Source organism: Doryrhamphus excisus, linkage group LG17, assembly GCF_037039965.1.
Source record: "Doryrhamphus excisus strain RoL-2023G ecotype Guam linkage group LG17, RoL_Dexc_Guam_v1.1, whole genome shotgun sequence".
Classification (NCBI taxonomy): domain Eukaryota; kingdom Metazoa; phylum Chordata; class Actinopteri; order Syngnathiformes; family Syngnathidae; genus Doryrhamphus; species Doryrhamphus excisus.
In genome coordinates this window covers 1,360,117-1,376,567 of record NC_136373.1, presented here as the reverse complement: position 1 = coordinate 1,376,567, position 16,451 = coordinate 1,360,117, and the positions used below count along the sequence as shown (strand labels likewise).

Genomic DNA, 16,451 nt, shown 5'->3' with positions numbered 1-16,451 from the left:
AAAATATGTTTCAAAAGTTCAGTGTGGAGCATATTGGGACAAAAATGTTAAATGCAAGTTAAATCGGTGTAGTACTAAGTACACTAGTGTGATAAGTGTGTTGTTTTTTTTTTGTGTAGCATGTACACGTGTGTGTTCCTGGTCTGATAAGGGGGGGGGATGAGCTTTCCCAGGTCTCTTCCCGCTTTCATCAGTGGAGAAGTGACGGGTTCCCAGGGTCAGATGATTGACCCTCCATGGGTACTATCATTACACCGCCGCATCACCACCTAATTATACTCCCTTATGCAACACACACACACACACTGTGTCTTAGCACTGTGGCCTTAGTTGTGCACAGTGGTGAAAGAGGGAGGCAAATAAACACGGAGTGGGGGGGGCGTGGGGGATATGTCTGGACATGAGTCAGCGGTCAAAGTAAAAGACTCAGAGCACTGTCCAATTGCTCCTTCCAGAAACCCAGATGAGGCTTGACAGAAATAACCCCCCCCCCACTTTAAGAGAGATAGTCAGTGTAAATTAGATGACTGTGTTTGCAGTTTTTCTGTTGCTTTGAATAGCAGCGCCAGGCAACGCTAACGCCAGTGACTCCACCATACCTGCAGCTCCACGTAGCGTTTCTTCCATTTCCTTTGAAAAGACTATTAATAATATTTTGTCTATTTTATGGGTGTTTTGCTTTGAAAAATAACTTCTAACTCTTTATTGCTCTCTTGTTCTACCATATCTTACTTATTATGTGGAAATATGGGCTAATAACTATAAAAAGAAATCTTCAATCACTAAATGTACTGCAAAAAAGGCCAGTAAGGATAATTCATAGTAGTTTATAGTTTGCTAAATACAAGGATGAAGAGTCTTGAACCAGTCATGATGTGCTATATATATCACTATATTGACACTTACTATGGTACCCATTATGGCATTGGATGCTCATATCACCGCCTATGTGACAAGAAATAAAAAAAATTAAAAAAACTATATTAGGAAAGCAGGAAGTGAACAAATGTAACAGTTACTGATTGTAAAAGTACCAGATGGAGGGGTAGGATTGAATAAGCTTTGCTTCTTCCTACTCCTTTTGGACATGTGGAACTGGGAACTGATTATGGGATGTACTCAATTATAATCTGATGCATGTTCAAATGAAATAAAACCATTACCATTACCATTACCAGTTTATAGAAGTACAACAATCACTTCTTCAAAAACTTTCACCATCAGCTTGTTCTAATCAGAGCATGACATCTATTGTCTATGGACTACTGTGGATCCACAGTATTATTCTATTAGACAAATACTTACTAAAATACTCTTTATTTTACCAACAAAGCCTTTTTTTAAATGTTAGATTTGACCTCTTAGCCTCACTCTGTTTGACTTTTTATCTTCTAGTTCATTAGTAAGACCCACCAATGAACCTTTCAGGGGTCCATAAATTTTCCGCGGAGTTTTTTATGCCCATTCATCAACACATGAACTGCAGACTTGTTGGCTTCTGGAAAATAAACCCAGGTAATGAGGGTTGGAGATTTTATTTTGAAGTTGCTGCATGAAGAGTAACTTAAAAAACACAAAGTTTATCTAAAGATGCTTGATATGTTACAATTTTGTAGTTATCTTTGTTTTTTTGCACCCTACTGATGGTGTACTATTGCAGTACTCGACAGCTCGCCCTCCTACACACTACATCTTGGAAGCCAGAAGCCATTTTACCAGTTTACCAGTTTACCAGTTTACCATGCCAAACTGTAGGATGGCATACTGAACTGAACTGTTCAGCATCGTACAAATGTGGTTTGAAATACCACGTGTAGAATAAAATTTAATTATAATTATAAATTATACCCCCCCGTTGTGGGACACTTAAAGTGAGTTCATGAAGTGATGATGGAATAAATAATCCCCCAATCAGGGTTTAATGAACCACACAGGGTAAATGACTGGTGTGTTTCTATTGTAATAGAGTGTGTATTGGCCTTAGGAGACTTGGAAGTGGGTATCCTATGTCCACTCGCCCCATTCCTGAAGCACACTACACCACCCCCCCACCCACCCCGCTCTGTGCTCAGCCCCCACTTGCAACATCGACAAGCATTTAAACACATTAAAGTACCGAGTCTGTTCAATGGAGGTGAAGGAGGAGATGATGGGAGATCTTTTCAGAAAATGGTATTGGTAATGGTAATGGTATTGGTAATGGTAATGGTTTTATTTCATTTGAACATGCATCAGATTACAATTGAGTGCATCCCATAATCAGTTCCCAGTTCCACATGTCCAAAAGGAGTAGGAAGAAGCAAAGCTTATTAAATCCTACCCCTCCATCTGGTACTTTTACATTTGTTCACTTCCTGCTTTCCATAATACAGTTTAAGTTTTTTTTTTGTTTTTTGTACCGAAGTACTGTTGTATCATTACTGACATACTCGCAAGTGTCCAGACGGAACATTACATTGTTTTTTTTTTAAACTGTTTACATGCAATTTTGAAAACAGGGCTCGTTTTAAAAAATAATCACAATTACTCAAACATCACACTCAATTTGCACAATTTTTTATTGCCCTTAATAACAAAAGAGTCTTAATGAGAATTTAAATTTAAATAAAAAAATGGGATAGGCTCCAGCACCCCCCACGACCCTAGTGGGGGAAAGCGGTAGTAAATTAAAATTAAAATTAAAATTAAAATTAAAATTAAAATTAAAATTAAAATTAAAATTAAAATTAAAATTAAAATTAAAATTAAAATTAAAATTAAAATTAAAATTAAAATTAAAATTAAAATTAAAATTAAAATTATATAAATAATAATAAAAATAAGAAATATATAAAATAATACAATAAGAAATATATAAAATAATAAAATTAAAAATAAAATAATAAAATAAAAAATATATAAAATAAAAAAATATATAAAATAATAAAATAAAAAAAATGATTAAAAAATGTAGTAAAAAAAGTAGCTCTTGGTCATTTTCATTTTGTAGCTCTCACAAGAAAAAACCTTGGCGACCTAATGTACTAATGTACACTAATGTACTAATCATCCAATTTCACTCATGCATCATCAGCATCGGTATTGGCAGCATAAAACCCCCATAAAAAAATCCTCCATAAAAATAAAAGGTTTGAAATTTAAGGAAAAGTCTCAACCTGTAAAATCACTTCCTTCACTTCCAACCATTTTTGACTGTGAAGTCTATTCAATTAAATTATTCCATAATTACCTTCTGAGTGTTAAGTGAATTAATCGAGTAATTAATCGAGGACTGTCGTGTGTGTTCATTCCACTCTCTCGGGTGTGAAAATGTCGGGAAAATGTCGCTTTGGGGGATCTCGCCGCAGCGTGTGCGCGTCAAAAAAGCCTCTTTGCGCATTTTGGCTGCAGGCACAGCTGGTCGCGATCAGCGTGGAAGAGAAGGAGGAGGAGGAGGAGGAGGGAGTAGGAGGAGGAGGAGGAGAGAAAGGATGAGGAATTCGGGGTGTTGCCTTTCTATCCTCCTCTAGCTCATCCCCCCCTCCCCGCCCCTCCCTCGCCGTGACTGCTCGGCTGAATGTGAGCGAGTCAGTCAGTTAACGTAGCCGGCTGCCACGGGTGGACGGGCGGGCCCCCTTTGTCGGCACACGGCGTGGGTCCATCGGGTCTTTTTCCCTGACAGTTCGGGACATGTCAAACAGGAACAAAGCAGACCTCTAAACGTGGACTTTTGTAAAATGAGCGGCCGCGTTTTAAACAGCAAAATGTTGCAGCTCCCCACTCCGCAGCGCAGGGGGAGGACAATGCACTTTCTGTCAAGGTAATGCACTTTTATTATTATTCATATTATGTCATGCTAATTTTAATAATCCAACCATTTCACTGCTGACTCCGTGCTCTTCTTTAATTATCAATGCGCCCACGCTCCAAAAAAAGTGGACCTGCAGCAATGACAACAATAGAAAGGTGCAATATTTCAACTTGTGTGCCTTAATGGCGTCTAAACACACAAGCTGGTGTCCATTGTTTTAAGATGATGATGATGATGATGATGCTGGTGGTGCCGCCATTCATCTCCTGTACAACACAACCTTATTCAACTTGAACAGGTGACCTAAATTCTGAATGAACCCTCCTTCTGCGACATGTCTATGCCCACTCAGGTGCCATAATTGTGGCATTGAGCCTGGTGCCCGGACTGTAATAGCAGTGTATTGTTCTGTTGTTCTTAATGGTAATGGTAATGGTAATGGTAATAATGGTAATGGTAATGGTAATGGTTTTATTTCATTTGAACATGCATCAGATTCCAATTGAGTGCATCCCATAATCAGTTCCCAGTTCCACATGTCCAAAAGGAGTAGGAAGAAGCAAAGCTTATTAAATCCTACCCCTCCATCTGGTACTTTTACAATCAGTAACTGTTACATTTGTTCACTTCCTGCTTTCCTAATATAATTTTTAATTTAATTAAATGAATTTTTATTTTATTTTTTTTTTTTGGTGGAAAATTTAAAAAAGCTAATCTTCTAGGAATTTATTTATCTAGAATTTAGAATTATCTAGAATGTATCTAGGATTAATTTTACAAGACATAAATTAACTAATAAATTTATCTAGAAAGAAAAAAAAGAATCTAATCTAATCTTCTGAAAATTACAACTTTATTTTGTTTTTTTGTTTCTCATAGTATAGATATTTTATTTTATTTAAAAATGTAAAAAAAATGTAAAAATGTAAAAAAATACATTTAATTTTTTTTTTTTTTTACATTTTTCAATTTTTTATTTTATTTTTTTTTGTCATGTACCGTTTAAGTTTCTTTTAAAAATAATGCACCTCGTACCGAAGTACAAGGTGATATGAGCATCCAATGCCATAATGGGTACCATAGTAAGTGTCAATATAGTGATATATATAGCACATCATGACTGGTTCAAGACTCTACTGAAATGCTATGGCTAGCATAACGTAGTCCTAGCATAGAAGTGTTTCAAATGTTTGAAGATGAACTATATCAGCAAGTTGAAGTATTTGTGATTTTAGAAATAAGGAGTTAGTATGTTCTCTGTAGTCGGCATTATGAATTATCCTTACTGGCCTTTTTTTGCAGTACATTTAGCGAGTGAAGATTGCTTTTTATAGTTATTAGCCCATATTTCCACACAATAAGTAAGATATGGTAGAACCAGAGAGCAATAAAGAATGTGGAGTGATTTCTGATTGAGAACAAATTTTGCTTTGTTCAATACTGAAATATTTCTGGCCACCTTAATCATTAATCATTAATCATTAATCATTGCTTGGCAGACACACACAGTATTGATTGATTGTTGTGTGTTTTGGGGGTTGAGATCCAACTATGTGTGTGCATAATCAAACATCCATACGAGCGACACAATCGTACTATTCGTCGTATCGTGAAAGCCATGGAATACCAAACCCAGCGTCAGACTTAAGATGATGACATCACTCATCCATAAATCTTTTTAATAGCTTTCAGTTCGAAGTATAGACAAAAGGATGCGATGGCGTCCAGGTTTGTGTCACGGCTGATGTCATTTATTGTTATTATCGTGTGAGTCACAGGTAAACCAGAAGGTGTGATGTACTGAGGAATTTTACGACATAGTTTCAAGCAGCTGCTTAATTACAGTCGCAGCAACAGCAGTTAAAGCGGGAACCTGCGAGCGGGTGGCTCTTATTGGTCGATACTGTCATCGCCTTTTTTTTTACATTTTATGAACAAACCGCTCTGTCGGCGAGCGTTGTGCCGCGTCGTGTGATTTTTAGATAACAAAACACACAAATGTTATGATTGAAGTTGTTGTGGAAACACACTTTGCTGAGTCGGACTTGGATAAGTCAAAAGGTAAACGGCTTGTTGATGAAGAGATACAGAAAAATACTAATGCAGAAACGCACACCCCAAATGCATCAATAAGGTCACATGATTAACATAATAACATTCTAAATAGATTATTAAGAACGGATCACCCATATGTGCTGTAGGATGAAACGGTGAGCAAATCAAGCGCACCCCAACCAGTTTAGGTCCAAACTTTTAGCTAAAAATTAACTTCAAATCATTCATTAATTTTCTACCGCTTTTCCTGGAGCCTATCCCAGCTGTCTTCAGGCGAGAGGCAACCTGGACTGGTGGCCAGCCAATCCCAGGGCACATATAGACAAACAACCATTCACACTCACATTCATACCTATGGACAATTTGGAGTCGCTAATTAACCTAGCATGTTTTTTGGAATGTGGGAGGAAACCGGAGTACCCGGAGAAAACTCACGCAAACTCCACACAGAGATGGCCGAGCGTGGAATTGAACTCGTGTCTCCTAGCTGTGAGACCTCATAGTCGAAATAGGCGTATCCCAATAACAGCATTGTAGGCTAGCTGAAATTAACTCATTTTCCTGTGTTATAATGCATGGGAAAGAAATATGTGTTCATGTTTCGGGGGTCACTCACATTCATACCTATGGACAATTTGGAGTCGCTAATTAACCTAGCATGTTTTTGGAATGTGGGAGGAAACCGGAGTACCCGGAGAAAAAAAACACACGCATGTACAGGGAGAACATGCAAACTCCACACACAGATTGCCGAGGGTTGGGAAAGACAAAATAAGAAGCCAAAAAGATACCACTTCCACACAAATTAGGAGGAGAAATCATTCATTGATTCAGTCATTATCTACCGTTTATCCTCACGAGGGTTGTGGGGGGTACTGGAGCCTATCCCAGCTGTCTTCGGGCAAGAGGCGGGGTACACCCTGGACTGGTGGCCGGCCAATCACAGGGCACATATAGACAAACAACCATTCACACTCACATTCATACCTATGGACAATTTGGAGTCGCCGATTAACCTAGCATGTTTTTGGAATGGCGGAGGAAACCGGAGTACTCGGAGAAACTGGAGTATTCGGCGGGTGGAATTGAACCCTGGTCTCCTAGCTGTGAGGTCTGCTTGTTGGAGTTGTTTTATTATTTAACTAATTTTTAAATGGCGTCACCATTTATTTAGAATGCCGGAAGGGACATTGGGAAAAATAATGGAAAAAAGATCAAGGAAGTACATAGTATATTGCATATACTTTTTGAGCTGAGCAATAAATATTGCAATAAAACGCAATACGAAATATTATTAGGCCAATGTTAGCAAATTATTATGTCACAGGAGTCCTTGTGTGAGTGCTCAGTCCATACGTCTTCTTATAGTCCTGGAGAAATAAACACATTTATTATATCCATCCATCCATCGGAGCCTATCCCAGCTTAGGAACTGTCGGGAACTCTGCCGTGTGACTCTTGGTGTTTCACAAGGTCACATGCTATACTTCAAGGTCATTAGCGAGAGTGAAAGAACAGACGCTTGTAACCTCTTAAGACCGATGGCACACACTTTTATTGTAAACACGGGAGGCCCGCGTTCAAAAAAAACAGAGCTCATATTTTCACGAGGTGCTGCCCCCTGTGGCGTGGCGAGTAACATCAAAAGGAACGCTACGCCGCACCGCATCGGGTTCTCCGCACAGGAAGAAGAAAGGCGCTAGAAGACGTTTTTAAATCGATAGTTTTCACCTGCTTAGCATTCCCTTTGGATGTTTCAGTATGCATGTCCCTGCGTAGATTAGGGAATGCGTGGATTAGGGAGTGGGACCTCAGAATACACTCATCGGAATGTCAAGTGTTTGTTTTGAGCGGCCCCACAATAAGGAATGCTGTTGTGAGCACGTTGCATGTTCCTGATGGGAGTGCCCCCGAGGCCACACCCCCGGGGTGTCGTGGGTATGCCGGAGTCTATCCCAGCTGTCTTGGTACACCCTCCAGGGTGGGCAGCCAAACAACCGTTCACACCTATGGAAAATTTGGAATCCTAACATGCATGTTTTTTGGAATGAGGGAGGAACCTGAACGCCTCATATCAACTAATGATGCTTAGTTTGTCCCATCAATCGTTCTTTTATTGCCAGGGGTCTCAAACTCAATTTACCTGGGGGCCACTGGAGCTAGGGTCTGGGCAAGGCTGGGCCGCATCAGGTTTTCCAAAAAAAAAAAAAACGCATTTATTAAAAACACAATAGCCAAAAACTTACCACTTCCACATGGATAGGGAGGATAACTATTAACAGTTATTTAACCTTTAACATGAACATTAATCAAACATAATAATTTTTTCTGGGTACATGATATCATACAGCATCCATATCAAACATTAAACTTTCATATCAAGGCGGGGGCCTCAAACTAGTGCCCTGCGGTCCACATTTGGCCCGCGGGACGCGTGTTTGAGACCCCTGTTTTATACATTTCTTATACATCTGTAGGTTCTTTCCGTGCATCTACCCCCCCCCCCCACCCCCCCCCCGCTGTCATATCCCGATGATCAAAAGTCAGCTGTCCAAGAAGCGGTGTTTGTGCCTCCAAGTGTCAGAAGGTGCTACGTTCCACACAGCTGCTTCGAGTTAACAATAACTTGGAAGAAACGCGCTACGTTAAAAAAAAAAAAAAACGGTACCTCCCTCTCGGTCACTTCCTCCCCGTTTCAAACCAAAACATCCCGTCCATGCAGTTCATTCACAGCCGTTAAGTCAGCTGACATGTCTGGAGGGAGGCCACAACACCAGCCAGAGGTAATTCTACTCGTAGATCCGACCCCGGTCCTGGGCCTCTGAACGCTGGGGGGGGGGGGGGGGCTTGCCCCTTTTGTTGAGCTCCTCCCCTTACAGCACCCCAGACTGAACTACTTAGGGAGGTGATCTGAAAGGGCATTCCACCTTGTCCCGGGAGTGCTGTCCCTTTTCTGTTTCCTGGAGTCGGGGAATATTTTGGAAGAAATGTACTGTACGTCAAAGGTTACCAGGCCTTATCGGAGTTCTTTTCACAGTGAAATCTTATACTCTTTGACCCAGTTTCACACTTTCTGCTTTAAAGTTTAAGGGCAAATTAATCCCTGCACTTCGTATTCAGCAGTTAATTCCTTAATCTAAGCAAAGAAAGTTAAAAGTCATCAAGTATTGAAACTTAAAACCTCAACCTTGTACGAGTCAAGACAAAGTCCCGGCTCAGTTCTCCCGACTCCCGGCTTCCTTATTGGGGCTTAAAGTCGATGGAGTTGACGCGGTGGCTGTCAGCGTGATCGCTGGTCTCGTATTTTGTAGACTCAAACGTTCCTTATATGACGCGTTTCAGCCCTTAACTGGTTTTGGTCCTGCTTCATTTCAAGAGACTCAAATAGTTCACAGTCAACTTGATTCTTGGCTACGGGATCTTGGATGGACTTCATTTGGGAACATCTCGAGACACAAATTTAAGTTGCTGTCGGGAATACAATTCCGTCCCATACTGCAGACTAAACGCTAAGGAAGTTCAGGAATTTCATTTCCATGAATTTCAGAAAGCTGAACTGCGTGACGGGTGCACGGCGGTCGAGTGGTTAGCGCGCAAACCTCACAGCTAGGAGACCAGGGTTCGATTCCACCCTCGGCCATCTCTGTGTGGAGTTTGCATGTGCATGCGTGGGTTTTCTCCGGGTACTCCGGATATTCCAGGATTTCGTACTTTTGAGTTTTGTCTCAGATGAAACTTTAAAAACCTTCTGCAGACAAAAGCTGAGGGTAAATTTTCAGCTCAGTGGTTCTCAAAACTGTGGTTCTGGTTTTTCAAGTCGGTTTCACTAGGTTAAATTTTTGAATTTATTTGATCTTTAGGCTGCGCGGTGGTCGAGTGGTTGGCATGCAGGCCTCGCAGGTAGGAGACCCAAGTTCAATTCCACTCTCGGCCATCTCCCCGTGCATGCGTGGGAGGGTTTTCTCTCCGGGTACTCCGGTTTCCTCCCACATTCCAAAAACATGCTAGGTTAATTAGCCACTCCAAATTGTCCATAGGTATGAATGTGAGTGTGAATGGTTGTTTGTCTATATGTGCCCTGTGATTGGCTGGCCACCAGTCCAGGGTGTACCCCGCCTCTGGCCCGAAGACAGCTGCGACCCTCGTGAGGATAATACATTTGGCTGAGTGAACATCCAGCAGCAGCACGTTTTTCTCCCGATCTCCCGACTGTGTAGCCAACACCTCCAGGGTATAATGGACAATTAGCGCATGTGTGTTTGAGCCCTTAAATGTACAGTACATGTACTGTTAGCCTAACCTAGCATCTCAGAGGTTTGAGGTTTCATGAGCGGTACCGGAGGGGCCTGCAGGGTGGGCGCTTTCCGCCCCAATAGGGTCCTGTATTTCCTAATAAATGTGAAAAAAACTGTATGGAGAAATCAATGTGTGCTACGATAGTCACACATTAGGGGAAGCGTTTCATAAAAATCCCGTCAGGATCGTGTGTCGCACCCATATGGCGATGTCCAGATAAATGCACCTGTCTCCTGGTGATAGCTGATGAAGTGGTCCAAGGAGCCATGTTGTTCACCATCTGTGTGTGCAGACTCTCTCAGCACAGGCAGGTAAATGGAAACACTGCATTTGTATTTAAATAGCAGACATTTGGTTTTATTTCAATTCTACTCTGGACTTTTGGTAATGGTAATGGTAATGGTAATGGTAATGGTAATGGTAATGGTAATGGTTTTATTTCATTTGAACATGCATCAGATTACAATTGAATGCATCCCATAATCAGTTCCCAGTTCCACATGTCCAAAAGGAGTAGGAAGAAGCAAAGCTTATTAAATCCTACCCCTCCCTCTGGTACTTTTACAATCAGTAACTGTTACATTTGTTCACTTCCTGCTTTCCTAATATAATTAAATTAAAAAAAAATTATTAAAATTTTTTAAAATAATTTTTTTACATTATTATTTTGGTATGGATCAGATTCCAATTGAGTGCATCCCATAATCAGTTCCCAGTTCCACATGTCCAAAAGGAGTAGGAAGAAGCAAAGCTTATTAAATCCTACCCTTCCATCTGGTACTTTTACAATCAGTAACTGTTACATTTGTTCACTTCCTGCTTTCCTAATATAATTAAATGTAAAAACAAATTATTAATTTTTTTTTATTATTTTTTAAAATTTTTATTTTGGTATGGATCAGATTCCAATTGAGTGCATCCCATAATCAGTTCCCAGTTCCACATGTCCAAAAGAAGTAGGAAGAAGCAAAGCTTATTAAATCCTACCGTTCCATCTGGTACTTTTACAATCAGTAACTGTTACATTTGTTCACTTCCTGCTTTCCATAATACAGTTTAAGGTTTTTTTTGTTTGTTTTTTTTAAAATAATGTACCATGTATACTGGATACTGGCAAGTGTCCAGACGGAAATTTTTTTTAACTGTTTACATGCAATTTTGAAAACAGGGCTCGTTTTAAAAAATAATCACAATTACTCAAACATCACACTCAATTTGTTCAAAAGTTTTTTTTATATTGCCCTTAATCACAAAAGTCTTAATGAGACACGCCTCCAGACGAGAGCAGTCCCGTGGTTCCGTTAGCTTTAATGGCACGTACAGCTGAGTGTCGTTGGCATAACAGTGAAAGATAATGCTATGTTAGAGAATGATGTTTCAGGGTAAAGTAAAGCAAGTAAATATTGACCAGAAGAGAGCCCAGCACTGAGCTTAGTGTTAGCCTACAACAGGGATTTCAATCTTGCGGAATCTTGCTTCTGGCGGCCCGCAACAGAGCCGTGATGGATTCAGTCAGTGTCGGCTGCTTGGTGCCAATCTGGCAGTGCCAGTTTTCCATTTGATCGGAAAAGGCGTCAGCATAACCAGTAAGACTTCTGATTTAGACATTTCGGGTTAGTCCATGTGACATTGTGGATTTTATTAGGAGTGGAACTTTCCTGTCCGCTGTGAAAGTCATTTGTACAGACGGTTTGGAGGGAACTGATTTAACTCGAAGTGGGCGCTGACGGTCACCAGGGTTAACCCAGGTGATTAATTTTAACCAGTTAACTTTAAAGTCGAAGATAATGATTTATTGCGCTGTCTTTAAGGCTGTACGGTGAACGAGTGGTTAGTGTGCAGGCCACACAGCGATTAGACTCGAGTTCGATTCCACCTTCGGCTATCTCTATGTGGAGTTTGCATGTTCTCCCTGTGTGTGGGTTTTTTTTTCCCGGATACTCCGGTTTCCTCCCACATTCCAAAAACATGCTAGGTTAATTAGCGACTCCAAATTGTCCATAGGTATGAATGTGAGTGTGAATGGTTGTTTGTCTATATGTGCCCTGTGATTGGCTGGCCACCAGTCCAGAATGTGAATGAAGACAGCTGGGATAGGCTCCAGCACCCCCGCCACCCTTGTGAGGATAAGCGTTAGAAAATGAACGAATGAATGTTCTCGGTGATGTTCTATATGCTCGGTACATGTTCACATCTGAGTGAACATCCAGCAGCAACACGTTTTTCCCATGACTACTAGTTTACTAGCACCCTCGGCCGTTTCTGTGTGGAGTTTGCATGTTCTCCCCGTGCATGCGTGGGTTTTCTCCGGGTACTCCGGTTTCCTCCCACATTCCAAAAACATGCTAGGTTAATTGGCTAATTGACTCCAAATTGTCCATAGGTATGAATGTGGGTGGGAACCAGTCCAGGGTGTTCCCCAGCCTCTCGCCCGAAGACAGCTGGGATAGGCTCCAGCACACCCTCGTGAGGATAAGCGGTAGAAAATGAATGAATGTTCTCGGTGATGTTCTATATGCTCGGTACATTTGGCTGAGTGAACATCCAGCAGCAACACTACTAGTTTACTAGCACCCTTCGGCCATCTCTGTGTGGAGTTTGCATGTTCTCCCCGTGCATGCGTGGGTTTTCTCCGGGTACTCCGGTTTCCTCCCACATTCCAAAAACATGCTAGGTTAATTGGGATTGAACCCAGGACTCCTAGCTGTGAGGACTGTGTGCTAACCACTCAACCACCGTGCATCCTCCCTGTCATTATTATATTATAAAGTCAGTCTCTTTCTGTACGGACCAACTTCCACATTTATTCATTTGTTTCCGACAACAGAACTGCTTATGAACCGATACCAGACATCTGAATATTAAATATGACACAACTGCCTAAAGCACCGCAGACTCGCATTTGGACACATCGTTCAGCTCGGGCGGGACGAAGACGAGAGTGCTTAGCTTTGTCGAAATAACTAGCATGCACACTGAGATAAGCAATTAGCTCGGTGGTTTGCATCGTAACAAAGAAGCTTGTTAATGAAAGAAGACTATTTAGCTCAGCGGAGCCAAAAGGACTCAGTCATGGTGTTTTGTTTTTTTTTGTATTTTCTCTGCAAATAGAATCCATTGTTGGCCATCTGTCACTGCCGAGTTGTAAAAATGGAAATTCCATTTCTCAGCAGTCGGGTTAAAGACAAACGTAGCGAAAAACGTACAGAAAAGGTAATCATGTGACTGCAGCTGTAATAATAAATAACCAAGATTATTAATTAGTATCTTTGAATGAATGAGTGGAGAAGACGGAGATGTTCAGTGGAAGAGATGGTCCGCTGTTCTCCTCCAAAACTGATCAGGTCGCTCTTGTCTTCCCACTCGCTTTTACGCTCATCCTTGAAACGTTCTCGTCTTTCTTCCCACACACCACTTCAGATCCCTTTTTGCTATTCGTTTTGAGTGCTTGTGTTTGGTTCTCCTGAAGCTCTTTTATCTCGTCTTTTATCTCCATCCTGATGGAAGATGCTGGAATTGCTGCACCGTTTGGGAAATGTAATTCCTTTTTCCGTATTTCACATAAAAAGCTTAAAATGTTTATCCGTTCAGGATTTCGTACTTTGAGTTTCATCTCAGATGAAACTTTAAAAACCTTCTGCAGACAAAAGCTAGAGTAAATTTTGAGCTCAGTGGTTCTCAAAACTGCGGTTCTGGTTTTTCAAGTCGGTTTCACTAGGTTATGTCTCTGTTTACGTTTTAAATTTTTTAATTTATTTGACCTTTAGGCTGCACGGTGATTAAGTGGTTAGCACACAGGCCTCGCAGCTAGGAGACCAGAGTTCAATTCCACCCTCGGCCATCTCCCCGTGCGTGTGTGGGTGGGTTTTCTCCAGGTACTGCGGTTTCCTCCCACATTCCAAAAAACATGCTAGGTTAATTAGCCACTCCAAATTGTCCATAGGTATGAATGTGAGTGTGAATGGTCGTTTGTCTATATGTGCCCTGTGATTGGCTGGCCACCAGTCCAGGATGTACCCCGCCCCTGGCCCGAAGACAGCTGGGATAGGCTTGTGAGGATAAGCAGTAGAAAATGAATGAATGTTCTCGGTGATGTTCTATGCTCGGTACATTTGCCTGAGTGAACATCCAGCAGCAACACGTTTTTCCCATGACTACTAGTTTACTAGCACCCTCGGCCACCTCTGTGTGGAATTTGCATGTTCTCCCCGTGCATGTGTGGGTTTTCTACGGGTACTCTGGTTTCCTCCCACATTCCAAAAACATGCTAGGTTAATTAGCGACTCCAAATTGTCCATAGGTATGAATGTGAGTGTGAATGGTTGTTTGTCTATATGTGCCCTGTGATTGGCCGGCCACCAGTCCAGGTTGTACCCCGCCTCTCGCCTGAAGACAGCCGGGATAGGCTCCAGCACCCAATGAATGAATGTTCTCGGTGATGTTCTATATGCTCGGTACATTAGTGAGTGAACATCCAGCAGCAACACGTTTTTTCCCATGACTACTAGTTAACTAGCACCAGCACTCCCGCGACCCTTGGTGAGGATAAGCAGTATAAACTGAATGAATATTTGACCTTGAAGTAGCCATCCCTGCTTGTGCGTCCTTGTTATGTTTGATTCCGTTGTGTTTGTCTATTTGCCGTGAATAAACACGATTCTGCGTACATCCGGTACTGATGTTGTTCTGACGGCGAACAACAGCTGCGAGGTTTGTCTTCCAGCAGTGAGGGTATCGAATGAGGAAAGAATGACACATTCATGTGTCGGGTAAACTGGCGGAGGGGGTGGGGGGGTGTATCTTATCTTCCATCTTATGAATGTTCCTGCAACATAAAGACTTGGACTTTCCCATCTTAAATATTGTCCTTTCGTGTCGAAGATATTCATTCACAGGCCAGACAGAACACGCTTTGACCCTGTACACCCCCACGGCTGTCATCACACCCTCCAGGCTAGGGGTGACCCATTCAAGCACCCAACCGGAAGACCATCCACCCCCCCCCCACCCCCGTCCCCCCATGTACATTATAGCTATGACCTCAATAGGGCACCCTCTCTCAACGTAAGATCATCTATACTGTAATGATCCAAACCTCTAACTTGACCCAGTTTAGGTTGAATTGTTACGTTTGTTTGACCGGTCATCGTCCTCGTGCCGGTTATATTTCAGGATTTAGACAGCGGTTGCACTGCTACACCTGCCGCCTGTAATTATGGGTACGATAATGCATATATTCAACTCACATGTATATATTCTTTCGGGCTATTTTTATACGTGCGGGTTGAGGTTATTTTGAGAGTGTCAAGGTAAAAGTTTAAGTACAGAATCAGTGAAGCAGTACAAAATACACAATATAAACAACCCAAGTAACAGTTATACACAAATACAGTATGCAGATAATATGAAACAAGATTAAATATGACCAGTCTATACACTATGAGATCTTGCTGGTGAGTTAATATGAGGCATTATAGAAATACTTCACATAGAACTTTTAATATATTGAATTTATTATATTGATATTGATAATATTTGACGTTGTAATCTAGGAGTTTATTCGCTGGAAAGCCGTGCAGATTGAAAACAGGTTCTCCTCGTCGGAGTTCGTAATGAACGACTCAACTGTTGGTGTCATCGTCCGTATTTGGTGTCGTCGTTTGTTCCAGTTGGGACGAGAGCAGCTCCATCAGCAGCGGCTTGAGTGACGGCTCCGACAACCTGAGCTCTGAGGAGTTCATCACGAGCCCCACCCTCAACTCGCTTCCTTCCACTCCCGTCGGCTCCCGCAGAAATTCAGCCGTTGTGGTAAGTCACATGTACAGATGCTAATTTTAAATGAACGCTTGAACCCACGGGTATACCTTATTCTTTGGGATCCGTATCTGTGGATGTGTTTTTCTGCTATCGTGTGATATAGGTCACGCCTCCACAGCGTGGTTAATATAGCCGTGGAGGGATTTAAGAGGGGGGGGGGGTACAGTGAGAGCGGGAATGAGTGTAACCATAGCAACAGTCCTGCAGGGATGCTGAGAGTGTGGGTCTTTGTCTCGTCTCCTACATGACGGACAGGTTTAGGACTCGCACGCATAGACGCCGGGCCATCTGCAGAGATCCGGGGTGTGTCCCTACGCTGTCCTGGCGCTGGAGCGATGACCAATCATCATCAAGCATTATCATATATCATATCATATACTGCTGCCTGTATATGATGCTTCTGTTTAGTGGTTTTTCTTTGTTCCACGCGCCTCGCCAAGCTGAGCGGGAGGGGGGCGTGTAGCAGGAGGGACAATCTGGCAACAAGTGCGTC

General features: G+C 41.8%; 1 protein-coding gene across 5 annotated transcripts in view; it reads left to right on the top strand.

Annotated features, from left to right (window-relative positions):
- The window catches only part of LOC131136692 (neuron navigator 1-like), a 53,342-nt gene that overhangs the window by 19,016 nt on the left and 17,875 nt on the right, over positions 1-16,451 (top strand). For all 5 annotated transcript variants that reach the window (XM_078798261.1, XM_078798259.1, XM_078798262.1 and 2 more), the window contains exon 5: positions 15,811-15,949. In XM_078798261.1, coding sequence (XP_078654387.1) covers positions 15,811-15,949 — 139 coding nt within the window. The remainder of the gene's footprint in view (positions 1-15,810; positions 15,950-16,451) is intronic.